The 21238-nt window shown below is 43.0% G+C and overlaps 1 protein-coding gene across 1 annotated transcript in view; it reads left to right on the top strand.

The window, feature by feature from the left end:
- Nucleotides 1-15995: 15995 nt before the first annotated feature.
- The window catches only part of EBPL (EBP like), a 47227-nt gene continuing 41984 nt past the window's right edge, over nucleotides 15996-21238 (top strand). Inside the window, exon 1 of the mRNA XM_075532939.1 lies at nucleotides 15996-16224. Within this exon, the coding sequence (XP_075389054.1) occupies nucleotides 16054-16224 (171 nt within the window). The 5' untranslated portion in view covers nucleotides 15996-16053. The remainder of the gene's footprint in view (nucleotides 16225-21238) is intronic.

Here is a 21238-nt window from a genome sequence, read left to right on the forward strand (position 1 = left end):
ACTGTATTGTAGGCACAGCAAGGGAAGAGTCCAATTGTAAAGGACCTTGTAGATTTTGAATTCCAAAAAGAGTTTGAATTGCATTCTAATTACATCGGGAATCTTAAGGTAAGGAGGGTGAGGAGAGCAGGCATATTCTTTTTTTTTTTTCTCCTTTTTTTCTTTTTTTTTCTCTTTTACTTTTTATTTATTTATTTTTTAAATTTTAACAATTTATTAGGGGCTCATACAATTCTTATCACAGTTCATACATATACATACATCAATTGTATAAAGCACATCTGTACAGTCCCTGCCCTAATCATTTTTTTCTCCTCTTTTCTTTTTTTACATTTTATTAGGGACCCATACAACTCTTATCACCATCCATACATATACATACATCAATTGTATAAAACACATCCATACATTCCCTGCCCCAATCATTCTCAAAGCATTTGCTCTCCACTTAAGCCCCTTGCATCAGGTCCTCTTTTTTTTTTCCCCTCCCTCCCCTTTCCCCCCTCCCTCATGTGCCCTTGGTAATTTATACCTCATTATTTTGTCATATCTTGCCCTATCCGGAGTCTCCCTTCCCCCCTTCTCTGCTGTCCCTCTCCTAGGGAAGAGGTCACATGTGGATCCTTGCAATCAGTTCCCCCTTTCCAACCCACTCACCCTCCACTCTCCCAGCATCGTCCCTCACACCCTTGGTCCTGAAGGTATCATCCACCCTGGATTCCCTGTACCTCCAGCCCTCATAGAGCAGGCATATTCTTTTAAAAGTTCCGTCTTGCTACAGGATAGAAGAAACTGCTGTTATCCAGGCAAGACTTGATGGAGGACATGGGTTGTGGAACCATAGGGAAGATGGCTAATGTCTGATGATATGACTTGAGTTGTGTCCCCCCAATATACGTTGAATTCCTGGCCCTACGTATGGAAATGATCCTGTTGGTAAATTAATTTCTCTTGCTATGTTACTAAAGCCACGTTCGACCTGAGGGTGGATCCTAAGCCCCGTGGCACCTGAGCTACACAAAGAGCAGAATAGACCGCAATATAACACGGGGAGCTAGACGCCATGCTAGGCATCGTCTACAGGCAAGGACCAGCCAGGGTTCCTAGCAAGGAAAGAACGCACAGGACAGAGACCTTGATTGGGACCTTCAGCCTCCAAAACTGCAAGAACATATTTTCAGTTCTTTAAGGCCACCCATTTGTGATGTGGGGATTACAGTAGCACTGGGTGATTAAGAGTGTGACCCTGGGGTGTTAGGGGGGTGAGGTCAGCCTGGGCACCTGCACGGGTTCTTAGTGCCCTTTACTGAGACTGAAAGGCGAAGGGAGGACCAGGTGTGAAGTTGCGTAAGGGGAGATCCATTCTAATTGTTTTTGAGACATCCATAGGGAGCCTTTATGGCACAATAGGTTATGCTTTGAGCTGCTAAACACTACCAAACTGCTGACCACTCTGCTGGAGAAACATGAGGCTTTTTAATGCCTGTAAAGAGTTAACCATTTTGAGGCAAAAAGGTGAGCAAGTCTACAGTTGCAGTCTCCACCGGTGGCTGGATGACATAGGAAAGCGGCATTACGATGCTGCAGGGCTCAGTGAGCTCAGGTGAATGAGAGATGACACAGTACACAGGAACAAAGACGCCATAAGAAGGTTCCTGAAAACCTTATAGTGACCAGCTGTTTCTTATTAGAAGCCTTGAATTAACTCTGAGGCAACAGATCTTGCCTAAAGAGCAGAGGACAAAATACCAGGAGGATAAGTTCTACCTGGAATCCTATCTGAAAAGAAGTGATTTGGGAAAGAGGAATGGGCAGAGTAATGATCCTGTCATTGAGATCTGTGTGTGTTGCTGTTTTTGGAGTATTTCCATGAAGTTGGGTCAACCAGAAATGTATAATTCAAAACCTATCCTGAACTGCAAATGTATCACTTTAAATAAATATCTGTGATATATATATATACATATAGATATATATATATGTTAGTCTCGGAAACCCAGGGGGCGCAGTTCTACCGTGTGCTATAGGGTTGCTATGAGTCAGTTGATTCAATGGCAGTGAGATTAGCTATCCAGTTGTCTACTTAGGAAGTGTGGCAATTTTATGGTAACAGCAGAAGTGAATAGGATGTGATAAAAGTGTTGGAATCATAGGCTTGAAAGAAAGAGTAGGAGGCAGTTTGTGTGATGAGTTTTTTGGCGTGTTTGTTTTTCCCCTCCTCCATTAAATAGAAAATGAAAGCATTCACTAAGGCCGATGGGAGGTGAAATGTTGAAAGACAATAAGAGATGACTTGGGAATGGCATTAGGAGAAATTGACCAGGAAAACTTAGATTTCAGTCCCTGTTGAGGAACTGCTTGAGGCTGGTGATCATAAAAATGACTGGTGGCTCCAGTCTGCCCCACTGCTCGACTTCCTTCAAAGGTGCTCTGCGATGTGGGTGTGCGTAAGAGAAAACGAACTAAGGAATTCAGTTAGGGATGCGGCTTTCAGGGACAAATGTTGGCGGTGGTGATAATAGCAGCAATCCCCACTTATTGCCTGTTCCCCACTCACTGCCCAATCCCATGGCGGCCCAGGAAGAACAGGACTGCCACATGGGGCTTTTCATGGCTGTCATCTTTCTGGAAATCATTTGCTAGATTTTTCTTCCACAGTGCAACTGGCTGCGTTTGAACTGCCAACCTTTAGTTTAATCATCACAGAGCACAGACCGTTTGCCCCATCAGTGGTTGTTTTGATGGCATCCAAATAAAGTACACCAAGCCCAGCACAACAGAACAATTGAGCAACAATCATGGCACCCCTCTTATGTATGTGTACATTAAGCTGCTGGCTTTGCTGATCTAGAGAACCCAGCCAAAGATGTCTGGCTACTTTAAATGGAAAGAAACCAACTTCACAGTTGTTACTGTTGGTTAGCTCTGACTCATGGCAACCTTATGTGTAAACGGTACAAAGTGTTTTCCAGTCCTGTTCCACCATCATGATCTTTGGTAACTCTTGAGTCACAGAAGGTGCAAGCAATAGACTCGAGTGGGCTGCTAACCCAAAATTAAAAGTTCAGATCTACCCAGAAGCGCCTCAAAACTTTCTGAATGAGAAACTGCCTTTATCTTTGGGGGTCACAGTCTTTTTTACATGCTTCTACATAGCTAAGTCTCTGTCACGAGGCCTGAGGAACAAAGAGAGGAGGAAGTAGTATTTTATTAGCGGTAGTGAGTGTATAGTTGGTAGATCTCAACAGCATCTCATTGCTGACTGCATCAGAGTTTTTTGACCCAGCACTTAAATGGTACCAGGCTGCTCCGGCTGCCACCTTGGGTCACATAGGCAATTTGAGGTAAATTCTTTTGAACCCCAAAGACCCCACATTGCTGCATTTGAAGGCTTTTGTTTTGTTTTTAGTCAAGAACTTAGAATTCAGGTTTGTTATAAAGTTCTTTCCTTTTTGCGTAGACATTTCAGTCTATTTGCAGGTCATCATGAAGGTGGGGGTTCTGGGGTAAGCAGAGTTAGACTTGACTGTACTGACACCTGGTGACCAAATTTTTCAGTACAGCTGAAATCTGCTTTATCTTGGTGCTACACAAGTTAAGGAAGCACACAGGTTTTTATGTTTTAAGAAACACGTCACCTGGTAAAATGAGGAGTGCCATGTCAAAAGAGCAGGCTGGCTCGTTCTTGAGCACTCCAGCACCTCGCATGGGTAAGCAGTGTGACCCCATCGGCTGCTTCCCACAGTGAACAGTGGCATGCAGCTACTGAGCAGTCATTAGAAAATCGATGCCTCATAGTTGGACCTAGGTAAACTCACCACTTTCTGCAGAAAATTAAAAGCTAAGGACTCCCAGGTAAAGGACATCATTTTGGAGCTTCCAAAAAGCATCAGGAAAGTCGGGACAAATATCAGGAAAGTTACCTGACACTTAAGATTCAGGAAGCTGCTAATACCAAGGAAGCAGTGGTTACACAAGTGGAGCAAATTAAACTTCTTAACTGCTTTGTGATTATGACGGCCCCAAACCCGACCTTGATCCTGCAGGAAGTTACCGAGTCACTGAGCCCATCTCCTATTGTGGGCTTCTACTGTAAACAGTGAAAATTAAACAGAACTGAGCCTCTGAAGAGCGATTACCTTAAATTGGATTATACTAAGCTAGAGCTTCCATAGTATGTTACACCAAACGAAAAGGCTCCAGGAAGCACACGGTTGTTTTTTTACCCCAGTAGTCGCACTCAATTCCCAAGGAGAAACTACTATTCAGATTAATGTATAACCTTTCAAAATTTTAATGGACATAGGTGCCATTCTTTCAGCGCTTAACCCCACAGCCTTCCAAAAGCCTCTGCACCAGAGTACAGAGACCTCTGACGTGGGGGCGACAAATCAAGAACAGAGTGTAACCCATCGCCAACCTAGTCCTATTTGCCGCCATTGCAGATAACTGTCCTTCCTTGTTAGTGAAGGTACACCAGTACATTTCATTGGAAGGGACCTTTGCTCTAACGGAATTGTAACATTCTAATCAAGACGGGGAGTTTCTGTAACTCCCTGAGAAACAGAGAAGGGAGGCAGCCAGAGGAAGATATTTGTACCCATCATCCTAGAAGCTCAATTAACTCAACAAACTTCCCCCGTTCTACCTTTGTGAATAGACTTTCTTGAGTTCTTGAAATTATTTGGGCTACAATGATCATGGACATCAGCCCCATTTTTCCCCCCAGAAGACCCTACGAAAAGTCAAATGAACATAAGCCTTTACTTCAAACCAAACAGTGCCAATGAGGTGATTCTGGCTTGTGGCAACCCTGTAGGACAAGATAGAACTTCCCTGTGAGTTTCAAAGACTTCACGGGAGTTAAAAAGCCTAATCTTTCAACCAAGGAGAAGCTGGTGGTTTCGAACTACTGATCTTGTGTTCTGCAGCCCAATGAGTGACCCACTGTGACACCAGGGCTCCTACAGCCCATATCGGTCCTCAGAATCATCAACACCAGCAAACATGCCTCACCTAAGAGAAGCAAGTTTACTCACCACATTAGGGATGAGTTAATTAATTGTTTGATCAAATGCACAAGATTGAGACTCTATCTAAATGGCCTTGGACAGAAAAATGGTTCCTGACCCCTACCCTAGAGTTTACCGAATCTCCCATATATTTTTCTCAAATTTGATACAAACTTGCAACCCTGACAATGTACTCACAGGACCACCTCATTGCAGTATGCAGATAGCCTGTTGGTATGCTCTAATTCTGAACAAATCTGTTGATAGTGTCTAGCTGTTCCAACATTTAGTTGCCAGAGGAGATAAGCTCTGCAGAGAAAATGTAAATTGGCTGAACCTTCTGACAGTTCCTCAGAAAAACCAAACTCACTGCCATCCAGTTGATGCTGCTTCAGTGACCCCACAGGACAGAGTAGAACTGCCTCTTTTTGTAAGACCCGAGATTGGAGCTCTTGACTGGAGCAGAAAGCCCCTTCTTCCTCCTGCAGAGCAGCTGATGGTTTCGAATTGTGGACTGTGGTTAGCTGCTCAACACATAACCAGGGCTCCTGGTAAACATGGCCATACCAAGATATCTAGGATCAGTAATCTCGGTGGAAGGGATCACTGTTGACCCCTGCAGAAAAGAAGCTATCATAACTATACTATTATGGCTACCATTCAGAGACCATAGGCCATTCAGATATTTATAGTCTCATTCTTGTGCACTTGGTCAAACAATTAACTCATCCCTAATGTGATGAGTAGACTTGCTTCTCTTCAGTGACGCGTGTGTTTGCTGGTGTTGATGATTCTGAGGACCGATGTGGACTGCAGGAGCCCTGGTGTCATAGTGGGTCAGTCATTGAGCTGCAAACCACAAGATCAGCAGTTCAAAGCCACCAGTTTCTCCTTGGTTGAAAGGCTTTTTAACTCCCATGATGTCTTCGAAACTCACAGGGGGAGTTGTTGGGGTTTTTTTTGTTTTGTTTTGTTTTTAAGATTCTTAAGACTTTGTAGGTATTGTAAAACTTAGATGCCAATTTTTTTTTATGGCCCATCCTCTTTATAGATACTTGAAGGGTTTGACTAATCGCCTTTTTCAGCTTGCTGTAGATGGCCTAACTTCCACAACGCCCCCGCCCCCACCCCCAATATGGCGCTTGCTAATTTTAATCTGAAGAAAGAATTGGTGTTCCACTTCTGTGGGATGAGCCGCATGAATAGTAGTGAAGCATTTTCAGACACCGTGCTAGAAGATAAGCCCTTCCCGTTGGGAGACGGGGAAAGAGACGATTCTTCAAAGTCAAGTTGACTTTAAGGATATAGATGGGAAGTTTTCAGGATCTGCACTGGCTGAAGGGGTACAGCTCAAAATGAGAAGAAATAGCTGTAAGTATCCATTACTATAGAAACATGCACAGTTGCAAAGTAGGAATCTAGGGAAATTAGAAAGTTGTCAAAAATGAACCAGAACACATAAAGGTTGATGATAGCCTACTTATTAGCGAGCTGGAATGGAATGGTATGGGCCATTTTGAGCTGTACAATCAATGGTTTACTATGCCAAGTGTGTTAGTTAGATTTTATGTCAACTTACATATGTAGAGCCCAACCTATCAATCAGCCTGATGATGCTTCCTGGGGTGTGTGCCCTTTCTATATAGAGCGAAATTGAGAACAAACTTCCTCCATCTTTTGCCCTTCACCTTCGTCCTTACTGGGACTCTATGGGACTGCCTCTCCAGGGCCAGGATCATGTGAACTGCCTGACCCTGAGAGCTGGCAACACCATGCCATGTTTCCAGTGACCTTGGATCACACCACTCTGTACCCACCAGCCTGTGCTATCACCCTGCTTCCCACCTTCAACCTTTTGCATCATTTGCCTGCATTTGCATGAGTCTGAAGAAGGCCCCAGCTAGCTGCAGACTTAGGGACTTAATTGGATTGATAGGAAATTATTTCTTGGTATAAAGTTATTTCTTTTACATAGATAAATGTCACTGATATGTTTTCTCTGGACAACACAGTATAACACACCAAGAATGACAACGTCAAGAGAGGTGGCATCACATTCATTGTGTTAGGCCAGGTTTGACTTGAGAAACAAATCTAGGGCCACTCATTGTTTTAGGCTGAGTTGACTAGAGATAGAAATCCAGTGACAATCATATGTGTATAAGAAATAATTTCATATCAAGAAGTAATTGTATACCACAAAAAAAGTCCCGGCCCAGTCCAATTCAAGTCCATAAGCCCAATACTAGTCCATAAGTCCCCCTTCAGACTCATGTAGTCACAAGCAATGATGCTGAATGCAGGAATGTCATCATCCAGTGGGTGCAAAGTCTTGTGGATCTAATGGCTGTGGATGCATCTCTAGGGCTCTGCCAGGTCTCAGAGTGAACCTACAGCAGGAAGGTGAAGGCATAGAGGAGAGGGAGTTCTCAGGACCCTCCTTATGAGAAGGCCACACCACGAGGAGGTACCATCAGGCTGTGACCTAATTGACAGGCTAACCTCCACCCATGCACTTTTACATAATCAAGTGGACATCAAATTATGTAACTACCACACTTGTATAAAAAGAGACCTTTACATCAAGAAGTACTATATCAGGAAACCATCCCAACTCAGTCCAACTCAAGTCCATAAGTCCAATGCTAGTCCCTCTTCAGACTCCTGCAACGACATCCAGTGATTCAGAATGCAGGAATATCACAAGCTGGTGGCTGAAAAGTTGGGTAGATCCCATGGCAGTGGTGGCAGCATAGGGTCTGGCAGCAACTTGGATCAGCCAACAGCAGGAAGGTGAAGGCACAGAGAAAGGGGTAGGGGAACTGGCCTCCAGAGAGCTATAGATCTGTTAGCCTTCCACATGAGTTCATTAGGCTCTGTGCGACCTGATTGACAGGCTAAACTCCACCCCTACACTTTTATATATATCTTCAAGTTGACATGAAATTATGTACCACTGACCACCCCTTGTCAACTTGACACCTTTACACAACTCTTTAGACATACATAATTTTAAAACAAAACAATAATAAAATCATGTTTGTGCCTAACAGAATAAAACTAAAATGCATACAACTGAAAATGTGCCAGCCAGCCCATGATATTCTGTAAGTATACAAAATGAAAACATTCTAAATCTAACAATTGCAGTTATGAGAACACCTATACCATAATCCAATAATTCTGTCAACATCTTCCCACACCCAAGGAAGTTTGTAAGCCAGTTACTCCATACCTTTATCCTGCACCCCCATTTTGGATGTCCAGTTTCTATACTGACCATTTATATCAACCCAGTGCTCTGAGGAAACAAGCATATTCTTTGATGTGAAGATTCTTCATTCCAGTGAGTCCACATCCATAAGCAAAGTCAAATCAGGGCAGGCTATCAATCAAGTCAGCAGCAATCTGCACTAATGCACAGGCTCAAAAATCATCTCTCTCTGGTCAGGTTCTGGTCAGCTGAATAAAGGCTGCCTCACTTAGCCTCACCAAGGTGCTTATCGGCCAACTCACCTTTCGACCATAGGCCCCTTCACAAACTTCCAACTTAACCCCCTTGGGCTAGGTCATATCATAGGCTCAGATTCCTCTCAACTCTTTAAATTTCAGACTAGCCAACACGCTTTCCTCTATAGTTCCAGTGAACTAGATCCACAGATGTCAGTGGCGAGACTCAACCTGTCTCTCTCTTGCTGCATTTCTCCCACTTCCACTCAACATGTAGATAGATCCATGTGGTCACCTAGGGAGCATTGCAGGCTCCATGTTTTTTTGTTTTTTTAAAGTCTTCCAACAGCTCTCTAAGCAAATCTTTTCAAATGCAAATATCCTGATCACTCAAGCACTGGATGGGACTTACCTTTTCTAAGCCTTCTTTGCAGGCATTCCCTGCTAACCCACTTACCAGATCCAATTAAGCTGCTGAAGGCAGTGAGCTTACAGTCATACTTCCAAATAACCATTTCTGTCTCACATTATACCAATAATATTAGGTAGAAAAATCAAGATAATCTTTGTACAGCCAGATCACAAACACATTCTTACAATAGCCAAATGCAACCCTTAGCTAATCTATCCCATGCATATGCAATGTGGCCTTAAGCCTCTGACTGCATCTGCCAGGGCCAGGTCTATCAGTCCTTTGATTAAGCAGCATGGCCTCAGAAAGGTTAAAGGGGTGATTTACACCCATTACCTTCGTATGTGCCATTTCAGTTAGGAATAGCTAAAGACAACATATTCTAGGAATCAAAACCTTCACTTCCCACGTCCTTCCCAGAAAACAACCCAGTAAACTGCATGGCCGTATCTAACCTCTGGCTAGCCAAAGAAGGTTAGACAAGCCTACACTCTCCATGATTTGTGCCGATTCCAAAGGGAGCCAACAGAATGGAAACTACAGAATAATAGCATTCATATTATATACAAGTAAATTTTACAGTGATACACCAACAAGGGCCCCAAAAATTCAAACTTAATTCAGAAAAGGATGTGGAATGAAAGAATTATTGTTGACATCAAATGGTTTTTGGCTGAAAGCAGAGAACACTAGAAAGGTCTCTACTTGTGTTACTGATTATGCAAATACATTCAACTGTGTATTATAACAAACTATGGATAACACTGTGAAGAATGGGACCATCAGAACACAATTGTGCTTAGGTAGAACGTATAAGTAAACCAAGAGTCAGTTCTTGAACAGGACAAGGGGATACTGTATGGTTAAATATTTTAAAAATCTGTGTGTTGGAGTTGTATCCTTTCACCATGCTTAGTCTGTTTGCTAGGTGAATAATCTGAGACGCTAGACTATATGAGGAACACGGCATCCGGACTGAAGGAAGGCTCAAGAACAGCCTCGGATATGCAGATGTGGCACAACCTTGCTTGCTGAAAACCTAGAGCACTTGAAACACGAAAGAAGAGCAAAGATTAAAGCAGCTTTCAGCATGGATTACAATTCAATATAAAAACAAAAATCCTCACAACTGGACCAGTAGACAGCATCATCAGAAATGGAGAAAAGATTGAAGTTGTCAAGGATGTAATTTGTTTTGGATCCATAATCAATGCTCGTGGAATCTCAAACCAAACTCATTGCTATGAAATCAGTTCTTACAACTGCTCTGTGAGTTTCCGATGCTGTAAATCTTCATGTGAGCAGAAAGCCTTATCGTACTCCAGTGGAGTGGCTGATGGTTTCAAACTGCTGACCTTGTGATTATCAGCCCAGTGCATAATCCACTATGCCACCAAGTCTCCTTTTTTGTGGAAGCAGTACCCATAAATCAAACCATGTATTACATTGAGTAAATCTGTTACAAAGGTGTGTTAGTCTGGGTATTTTAGAGAAACAAATCCACAGAAACTCATGTATGAGAGTTTTATATAAAGGTTAAGTGCACATCAAGAAAACATCCCAACCCAGTGCTGCCCAAGCCCACAAGTCCAACATTAACCCATATGTCCGACACCAATCCACAAAGTCCTCCTCCACCTCACAAAACACATACTGATACCAATCGCAGGAGGAAAGCCGAGTTAGTGAATGTGTACGCATCTCAGCGCTGGCCCTGGTCTCCACATGGCTGCTCCCACACCCAGGGCTGCATCGAGGTAGGTCCATGTGGCTTCTTGGGGATGTCTTGCAGGAAGTGAGCCTTGCCAGCTAAAGCAGGGAACTGCCTACGGCAGCTGCACCCTGGTCTGACCATCAGAAAGCAAGAGACCCCAGAACTAAAAAGGCGAGGCTCACTGAGCCATTTATCTCTTCCCCCCTTGAACTAACCCCACATGTGTTTATCAGCCAGGTTGGTACAATAAACTAACTCCCTCAAAAGGCTTCTTGAAAATTAAAAGCAATGAGGTATCACCTCACCCCGGCCTTAATAGTTAAGTTAAAGACAAAGCAGCAAATGCTGGTGGGAGTGCAGAGAGATTGGAATGCTGATAAACTGCTGGTGGGACCATAAAATGGTACGACCACTGTGGAAAACAGTATTGCACTTCTTCAAAAAGTTGGGTATACAAATACTCAAGCGTATTTGTTCCTGGGAATCCAGTGTCTAGGAGATTTATCAAATTGTGCATGAAGACCTTTGGGCATAGGCTATTACATCCTGCATCTGTGGAGCATTTCCCTTTGGAAATGGCTTGTGACTGGGCATAGCATCTGCCAGACCATCGAGAAGGAAAATGTTTTCTTTAGTGTAGAGAGTTTAAGTGAGCACCGAAGTTAGAGAATTAACTGTCAGAAAAGACTAGATTAAAAATTTGACATGGATTCCAGAGTCACATAAAAATAGGAGAGAGTTAAGGTTTTGTTTTTAGGCTTCTCTAGTTATACTTTCACAAAATCTTCAGTGCAATTCCCTAAATTCCTTCAATGGGATTTACCTGGGTGTATTTAGTTAAATACACAGGAGCCTCAGGCTTAGTCATTAATCCTGTGTATGCCGCAGTCAAATACATATAGCCCTGTTAAAAAGCAATATTGAGATTAATCATAGCATTAGGCACAAAATTAATAAAAGCATTTTCATACCAAGTTTTAGTGGAAGCTATCCATAACAATAAAAATAAACCATAATAATAGCCTGCCTAACTCCACACCCCTCCCCACCAATAAATTGAGGCAATGAGCATACAAATTATAGCAAGGATAAAATTAGTTCATAGTGTTTGCATGTAAGAGATAATTAAAATGTATATTAAGAACAATGCTTTCTACTCCAATAAAGAGTTAGCCTTGGAAACTCTCAGGGGTCATTCCACCCATTCATAGGGACCCATTCTGTTAGGTCACTATGCATCAGCATCAACTTGACTATAGCGAGTTTGCTTTTTGGTACTATTAAGAACAATAAATAGAGGGTAGCTATGCTAAAGAAAAACATATAATAAAATTTAAAGGCAGCACACGACTTTACCAGCTAATAAGGCCTAATTGGTAAAACAACAATTTCAGTAAAGAAGTAATTAGCAATCATTTATCAGGGGATGGTTATAAATTCACAAATTCCAAGGACATGTAATGAGTAAGACATCAAAATCAATTTAAAAACATAAAATTTCAAATATTTTATTTATACTTGTGTGATCTTGTCCAATGCTAACCCAACAGCACTACTAGGGGTCCTATTTAAAATGCTAGGTTAGTGGGATACTATGCATTGCTAAAAACAATGGTGAAATCACAAAACACTTCATGGCATGGTTAGACCTGGAGAACATTATGCTGAACAAAAGGACTTAAAGGAGGGCTGCTGTAGAGGACCATTGTGGTGTGTGTGTGTGTGTGTGTGTGTGTGTGTGGTGTGTGCATGCGCATTTCCCAGAGGACATGAGGAATACTCTTCTTCCAAAGTACCCAGTGAAGTTAATCACAAAGGTCATATATTATATAAGACCACTATTCTAAGGATAAATACCAAGACTTAAGACATGAACAAGATAACAGCCTTTGAAGTCTCCCAAGGGAGAAAAGGGAAGGGTGGGAAGATGAAGTCATGGTCTAAAAGATTAACAGGGATTGATTCGGGTGAAAAGGAGGATGGAGGGCCATATGAGGGAGAACAGAAATGGGGAGGGGTGGAAAGGATACAAGAAGGGCGTTGGTGAGTGGTTTGAACCATTGAATGCAGAGTTGATGGTCTGCAATATACCCACCCTCACTTAATTTTCAATAAAAATAGCCCTGACGGCTCTGTGGGTTAGGCACGGGGCTGCTAACCACCAGGTGGAAGGTACAAACTCACCTGCCACTCACAGGAGGAAGATGAGGCTGTCTGCCCTCAGAGAGGTTTACGGTATTAGAAACCCGGTAGAGCACCTAGCTTCCTGAACTTATTTGACCTACCAACCCCTTTTCAGAAAAAAAGAAAAATTACTCAGCACACCCCTGACAAATTTATATTATCCCCTATAACCCAAGATAAAGTATAGACATGGGTTTTTACAGCCCGCCCTCACTCCCATCATTTCAGCGCCCTCCCCTGGTGGGCAGTATCATCATTTTTGGAAACACTACTTCAGTGGGTTGGAATGAACCTGATGGCAGTGGGTTTGGGTTTTGGTAGCCAAACCATAGGGCTCTTCCATTGTCAATTTCATGAGGCGTGGTCCCAAGGGAATGGATCCTGAATTTAACAGCACAGAGCAAGTACTTGGATCCACGTTAAGTGTAAAAGGCAGAAGAGTTGGCTAATTGGTTTTTTTTTTTAATTTTTATTTATTTATTTATTTTACCATTTTTTAAAACAATTTATTAGGGGCTCATACAACTCTTATCACAGTCCATACATATACATACATCAATTGTGTAAAGCACATCTGTACATTCTTTGTCCTAATCATTTTTTCTCCTCTTTTCTTTTTTTACATTTTATTAGGGACTCATACAATTCTTATCACAATCCATACATATACATACATCAATTGTATAAAGCACATCCATACATTCCCTGCCCCAATCATTCTCAAGGCATTTGCTCTCCACTTAAGCCCTTTGCATCAGGTCCTCTTTTTTTTCCCCTCCCCGCTCCCCCCTCCCTCATGTGCCCTTTGTAATTTATACATCGTTATTTTGTCATATAAGTCCGTTAGTCTTGTACACAAGCAGAGATGTGGGGGGCTATCGACCATGTTGTCATTGTCAGGTGCTCCTGAGTCTGTTCTGCTTCTACTGACCCTACGTGCCACAGAACAAAACACAGCCTTGCCCTGTGCTATTCCTCCCAGTTCTTGATTTTGAGCTCAATCTTGCAGCCACTGTGTGTGTAAAAAAACGTATTGTAATGTTATTATTTGTAAGATCTTACTGTTCTTTTGCTTTTTATCCAAGGAATGTGGTGACAGGGGTGAGGCGCACCTGAGAGTCGTGTTTTACACCTGGGTACACGGAGTCACTTCTTTTCCTTTCTCCAGATTAAGGGACACTTTTCGCTCTGTGAGCATGGATTTTCATCACAGTTATCTCAGAAGGAAGCAAAGGGACTTCAGGGAGGACTGCTATCAGAAGGCCAGTGGGTGTGTGTGCGTCCCAGAAGCTATGAGGAGTAGCCTTCTGCCAAAGCACCCACAAACTATGGATAACCTCGAAAATATACTTCAAGTCAGCATACATATTTACCCTAAATTTTCCCCCTACTTATCGACAATTTTCAGAGCCCTGGTGATACAGTGGTTACCCTTTGGGTTTCAAACTGCTGCTCTTCGATAGAAAATGAGGCTTGCTACTCCTGTGAAGAGTTACAGTCACAGAAACCCACAGGGGCAGTTCGACCCTGTCTTATAGGGCCACCATGAGTTGGTATCAACTCAATGACAATGAGTTGGTTGGTCTTTGGTGGTGGTGGTTGTTATTGACAGGCTTTCTGCCTCTTTGTGACCCTATTATCAGTCCTTTGGGCCTGGTCTGTAGGCAGATTAGTCTTCAAGAGTTTCTGAGCAAGAATCTGACTCTTCTAAAACTAAGAAATAGACCAGGTCATTAAAAAAAAAAGGTTGATTACAGAACACTATGATAAGAAACCAACGGAGAACTACATAAATGGAAGAATATTTCATGTTCATGGACAGGAAGGCTTAACAATGTTAAAAATGTCACTACTACCACAAGAAATCATTAAACACAACATAATTATGAACCAGATTCCAACTGCAGTTTTTAAAAAATGATATTGGTACAATAATAAGTACATAGACCAATGGAACAGAACAGAAAACTGAGAAATAGTTTCATCTACCGACAGACAATTGGTCTTCAACAAAGGGCCAAATAACATCATTTAGCAGATGCAAATCAAAGCAACAAGGAGATACCACCTAACACAAACCATGATAGCAAAATAACAAAACAACAACAAATGCTGGTGAGGGTGTGGAGAGATTGGAAGGAACACACAGCTGGCGGGGCTGTAACTGTCAATTGTGGGATGCACTGTGAAGCTCCTACAAACAACTGGGAAGAGAATTTACATGTGATCCAGCAATACTTCTGCTGGGCATATGCCTAAGGAACTAAGAGCCAGAGCATGAACAGACATATGCACACCCATGTGCATCACAGCACTGTTCACAACAGCAAGAAGATGAAAAACACTCAAATGCCCATGTGGAGAAGGTTTAAAAACACGATGGCTCATACAATGGAGTACTAGGCTAAGAAACCCTGATGGAACTTCGAGTCCTGTCATGGCATGCAGGGACCCGGAGGATCATTATGCTGGGTGAAATTAGTCAAGCACAAAAGGGCAATTCTTGTCTGAGACCACTGTTGTAAGGGAGGGGACAAAAAGACAGACTCTCCGTGGAATGGGAACAGAGTCTGAGGTGACCAAGGGAGGGAGCATAGTGGTTATGCTGGGCGGCAGTTTCAAACCACCAGCTTTCCACTCTGGTCCAGCGTCAGGCTGGGAAACTCCCAGGGACCAATCTGTCCTATAGGGTCATGATGAGCCAGCATTGACTCCATGCGTGAGTTTGAGAAGGAGGGAGGCCAAGATGGGGAAGATGAAGCACCAGAGTAAGGGGCTGACAGGTATTAACTTGGGTGAAGGGGTTTTGTAATCCACCTGAGGGAGAAATCCAAGGAGGGACGGTGGGTTAAGCTACTCGGGGAGGGGGGCGGGTCATGACTCGTAACCACTGTTGAACACAAAGTTGGTGGTCGGTAATGTAACACTCCACATACACACACACACACACCCCACCGATTACCCAAGGGGCTGCGATCCGCAGGGTTGGCAGTTTGAAACCAGCAGCAGCTCCGCGGGAGAATGACTAGGTTTTCTAGTCTGGTAAACAGTCGCAGTCTCAGAAACCCATGGGGGCTCGCTATCATGAGTCAACATGCTTATGTCAGCAAGCAGCGCGGCTGCACCACGTGGCATCAGGACAGAGGTGGTTTGTGTCTCTGCCCCGCCCCGGCCCCCGAAGCCCCGCCCCGGCCCCGAAGCCCCGCCCCGCCCAGCCGTCCCATCCCTGGCCTCCTTCCGAGCTTCGCGGGCCCTGCATTTTGTGTGCGGCGAGTTGGAGCATGGACGCCGTGTCTGCGCTGGAGGCCGCTGCGGGCCGTTCGCTGCTGCTGTGCACCGCGCTGCTTGCCGCGGGCTGCGCGCTGGGCCTGCAGCTGGGCCTGCGCCGGGGGGCCGCGGATCGCGCGGTGCTCGCCTGGCTGTGCTCCGACGCCCTCGTGCACTGGGTGCTGGTGAGTGCGGGCGCGCTGCAAGCCTGGCACCCTCCCCCGAGGTTTCTGGGAAGCCCGGCGTGGAGGCCCTGCGGCGCTCGGATGAGCCAGCGCCTCTCTTGTGGCTGCAAATTCAGGGGACCTGAGGGGGGACCTGCAGGTATACCAGAGGCGCTCGTGGCCTTGGGATGGGTGCTGCAAGTCTCAGGGCTCTAATACCCGAGTCCCAAAAGAGGACTCATTAATGCCACTGAATTTTACACGTGGAGATTGTAGATGTGGAAAATACTGGGTTGCGTCGATCTGAGAGGCCTTTCAAAAATTCATAGGAAGATGGAATGAAAAGCTCGGATTTTTTATGTCCCTTTGTAGTTAATGAATAGTATTTATTACGTGACCTATAATAAATACTATATAATAATAAATATATAATAAATATATAATAAATAATCCTCTTGTGTTTAATAACTAGTCCCCTTGGATGATGATAAAAAGAATGGTGCCAACTTTTCCATTTAAAAAAATCTAAAAATTGGTATATTGTGTTACGTGAGTTTGATTTTAAGTAGGAAGAGTTGACTTATTTACTAACTTTTACTTATTGTGCATTTTGTGGGGGAAAAAAAAACTTGGCTTCTTTTGTAACCTGCATGTACATGTGGAGCTGAAGATAGATACTTGGAGTAGACTGTATCTTGTCAGTGCCGTAGAGGGCACGAGGCCAAATTTTGCTCACCATCCTGTGCCAAAGCAAAGTGTGTGCAGAATAGTAATCACCACGCTGCTGAGTACCCATGGTGTGCTCTGTAATTAAAATCTTCACAACACCCCACAAGTTATTCATTATCACCCCCATTTCATCGAGGGGAAAACCCCACATGGAACAGGATGCTGAGTTCGGTGGGTCCGGCTCGCATTCTTGTACTCTTCTGCTCTAGCAAACGGAAGCTTCCCTAAAATTTCAATCCACTTTATCAATAGTGGAGTGTTAGGTGTTTTGTAGTCTGCTTTTTAAAAAAAAATCATTTTATTGGGAGCTCTTACAACACTTGTAACAATCTATACATCCATGTGTCAAGCAAAAACACTTTCTTTCTACTTGAGCCACTGGTACCAGCTCCTCATTTTTTTCCCTCCCTTCCCCACTCTCCCACCCTCATAAACCCATGATAAATTATTATTACTCATATCTTGTACCATCCGCTGTCTCCTGTTTCTGTTGTTTGTCACCTTGGGTGGGGCTAGGGGAGGAATTTTAGGTCTATTATTGTGGTTAGTTCCCCCTTTCTCCCCCCCACCTTTCCCCTATGCTCCTCCCATTATTGTTCCTGAGGCGTTCATCTGTCCTGGATTCTGTGTGCCAAGAGTTCTCTCTCTCTTTTTTTAATCATTTTATTAGGGGCTCATACAACCCTTATCACAACCCATACATACATCAATTGTGTAAAGCACATTCGTACATTCATTGCCCTCATCATTCTCAAAACATCCGCTCTCCACTCAAGCCCCTGGCATCAGCTCCTCATTTTTTCCCTCCGTCCCCGCTTCCCCCTCTCTCATGAACCCTTGATGATTTATAAATTATTATTTCATCATATCTTTCTCTGTCCTACGTCGGCCTTCACCCACTTTTCTGTTGTCCGTTCCCCAGGGAGGAGGTCACATGTCGGTTCCCCCTTTCCAACCCACCCTCCCTCCACCCTCTCTGTATCACCACTCACACCACTGGTCCTGAAGGGATCATCCGCCCTGGATTCCCTGTTTCCAGTTCCTACCTGTACCAGTGTGCATCCTCTGGTCTAGCCAGATTTGTAAGGTAGAATTGAGATCATGATAGTGGTGGGGGAGGAAGCATTTAGGAACTGGGGGAAAGCTGTATTCTTCATCGGTGCTACATCGCACCCTGACTGGCTCATCTCCTCCCCGAGTGCGGAGCGCTCTGATCTGTACCAGTGTCCCTGCTCTGGTCTACCCGGATTTGTAAGGCAGCACTGAGGTCGTGATGGGGGTGGGGTGCGGAGTTGTAGTCTATTCCAATTCATAGCACCCTTAAGTGGCACAAATGAAACACTGCTTGGTCCTGTACCCCCATCCCAGTCATTCTTGTTAGAGCTGTTGTTGCAGCCACAGCGTCCGTCTGTCTCCTGGAGGTTGTTCTTTTCTCTGGCGCTCTGCTTGGTAAAGCGTGCTGTCCCTTTCCAGGGGCGTTCTCTTCTGGTAATATGACCAAAGTACACAAGGCAAAGTCTCGCTGTCTTTGCTTCCAAGGAACCTTCTGATTGCACTTGTTTTGCTTTTCTGGCAGTCCATGGTATAGTCAGCATTCTTTGCCAACGCCATAATTCAAATGCTTCAATTCTTCTTCAGCCTTCCTAATTCATTGTCCGGCTTTCACATGCATATGAGGTGATAGAAAATACCATGGCCTGGGTCAGATGTGCCTTATTCTTCCAAGTGACATTTTAAAGATGTTATGCAGCATATTTGCCTGTCATACTAACAATATTGTTTGATAATTTTTACCTTGCGTTGGATCACCTTTCTTTGGAACGGGCACGGATACTCATGTTTCAAGCAATTTGTTAGGGAGCTAGCTCCCCAGTTTTGTGGCAAAGACACGTGAGGGCTTCCAGCGCTGCATCTGGGTTTTTTGTTTTTATGGTTGTGCTGTACATTTTTTTTGTATATGAAGTCCCGGATTGGTAAATCTATAAGGACAGTAATTAGATTAATAGTTTCTTAGGGATATGGCAGGGGAGCCTGGGGGGAAACAGGGAGCTTGTAACAATGAATCCAAGAAGAAGAAAATGTTCTAAACTTGTGATGATCTGCACAATTCTTTTTAATAGGTTTGGATTATTGAATTGTATAATATGTAAATTAATTATCAATAAAACTGTTAAAAAGAATGATTTTACAACTTGAAGAGTAAAACCAATGTCGCTATTATCAGATACACTAAATGTAGGAATTTAAAACCAATGTTGCTATTATCAGATACACTAAATGTAGGAATTATTAGGTGCTATGTGTTTGTTAACAGTATTTCAGCACACACACACAAATTCTTCTTAAGTCCTTGGTGTTGTCCTTCCAACCATGGACCAGGGATCTGAATAGTCTTGCTATCATGCAGAATGAACTGGAAAATTGGTTGTTGCAGATACAGTTAAAAATCAGCTCCCTATCATCTGATCTACCTTCTGATTCAATTAAATTTGTTCTAGTTTTTCATATTTTCTGCTGACTCTTTTACACTTGATCTTAGCCAAAAGGCCGAGAAGCGATTCTGTTGAATTTTTTTATTGAGGTTTTTATCTGTTTCACTTTGTCATTCTTGTTAGTTTTTTTGTTTGTTTTTAAAAGTTTTTTGTGTGCATGGAATCCAGGATAGGTAAATTTATAAAGGCAGTTAGTGGATGTTCTAAAATGGATTGTGGTGATGATTGTACAATTTGTCTTGATTTGATTAAACTATTGAATTGCATGAGTGAATTATTTGCCAATAAAACTGTTGGGGTCTTAAGTGGAGAGCAAATGCTTTGAGAGTGATTAGGGCAAAGAATGTACCGATGTGCTTTATACAATTGATGTATGTATATGTGTGGATTGAGATAAGAGTTGTATGAGCCCCTAATAAAATGTCAAAAAAGAAAAAAAAACTGTTGGGGTCGGACAGGTTAAGATATGACAAAATAATCATTTATAAATTATCGAGGGTTCCTGAGGGAGGGGGGCGTGGGGAGGGAGTGGAAAAAGTGAGGACCTGATGCCAGGGGTTTAAGTGGAGAGCAAATGTTTTGAGAACGATGAGGGCAATGAATGTACAAATGTGCTTTACACAATTGATGTATGTATGGATTGTGATAGGAGTTGTATGAGCCCCTAATAAAATGATTTTTTTAAAAGAAAAATATGTTGAGAAACAAAAAAAAACCAAACTGTCAGGAAAAAATCTTTTATAAAGGTTTATCATTTTAAATATGTACCTACTTGGTATAGGATAAGATCTGTTTTTCAAGCACAGATTGTAATTGGCAATGACTCTCCCTGTTTTTGATAATTAAGATTAAATCTCAAGGTAACTGAACCAGGCTACTCAGTGGTTTGGCAGTTAAGATGTAGTCATTTACCATATTGAGCTCTAATGTAATGTCATCACTTCGTGAGATCTCCTATGAGCAGCCTATCAATTGCAAGGGAAATTCCTTGAGAATGTGACCTATTTCCAATATATGTGGTTGCTTGGGCAAAGTTTGCTTGCTTTTTGTTGAGTCTGGGTCCTGCATCTGGCTTACTATCTGACTTCTGGTTCTGTGGACTTGAGTCAGTGACTTGCCATATTGTCTACCAATCTTGGGAGTTTTCCACAGCCTGCTGTTTCATCTACTGACATTTGATTCATTCATCTCTGCAGCCAGAACCTGCCAGTTGACCTGCTGACCTTGGGTTCATCGCCCTTTGCATCTATGTGAGCCAAGAGAAATCTTCTGTCTGACATCTGACCCATGTACTTGGAACTTACCAGCCTTTAAAACTATGTGAGATATTTCCTTGTGATAAACCTCTCATCCTCTCTACTCTTGCGCCTTCTTCCTGCCCTTCTCTCTCTCTCTGTACACACACACACACACACACACACACACACACACACACACAGGTCTTGCTTCTTCTCTAAGGAACCCATGCTAAGAAAGACATTTGGTACTGAGACTGGTTCTAGTGAAAGAAAATCATAAGGGTGAGTTTTTGAAATTCTAGGTTCTCAAATTTCACTAGTTTTAAAGTTGGTGACAACTCTGCCTTCGTAAGTAAAGAGGGTGCTTAATTCATAACACGAGGTGGCAGTATTATGTGTAAAATATTGCTACCAGTAGATCAAATGTTTGTGAAAATTGGGGTTATAGGTGATTTGTGATATTTTTTTGAAATTTTGTCAAGATAAAAACCATAGAGGATCATGAGGTATCAAAGGGATCAGGTATCAGGCATCAGCAGAACAAAAAATCATATCATTGTGAATGAAGCAGGGAGG

This window comes from Tenrec ecaudatus, chromosome 15 (genome assembly GCF_050624435.1).
Source record: "Tenrec ecaudatus isolate mTenEca1 chromosome 15, mTenEca1.hap1, whole genome shotgun sequence".
In the NCBI taxonomy this organism is placed as follows: domain Eukaryota; kingdom Metazoa; phylum Chordata; class Mammalia; order Afrosoricida; family Tenrecidae; genus Tenrec; species Tenrec ecaudatus.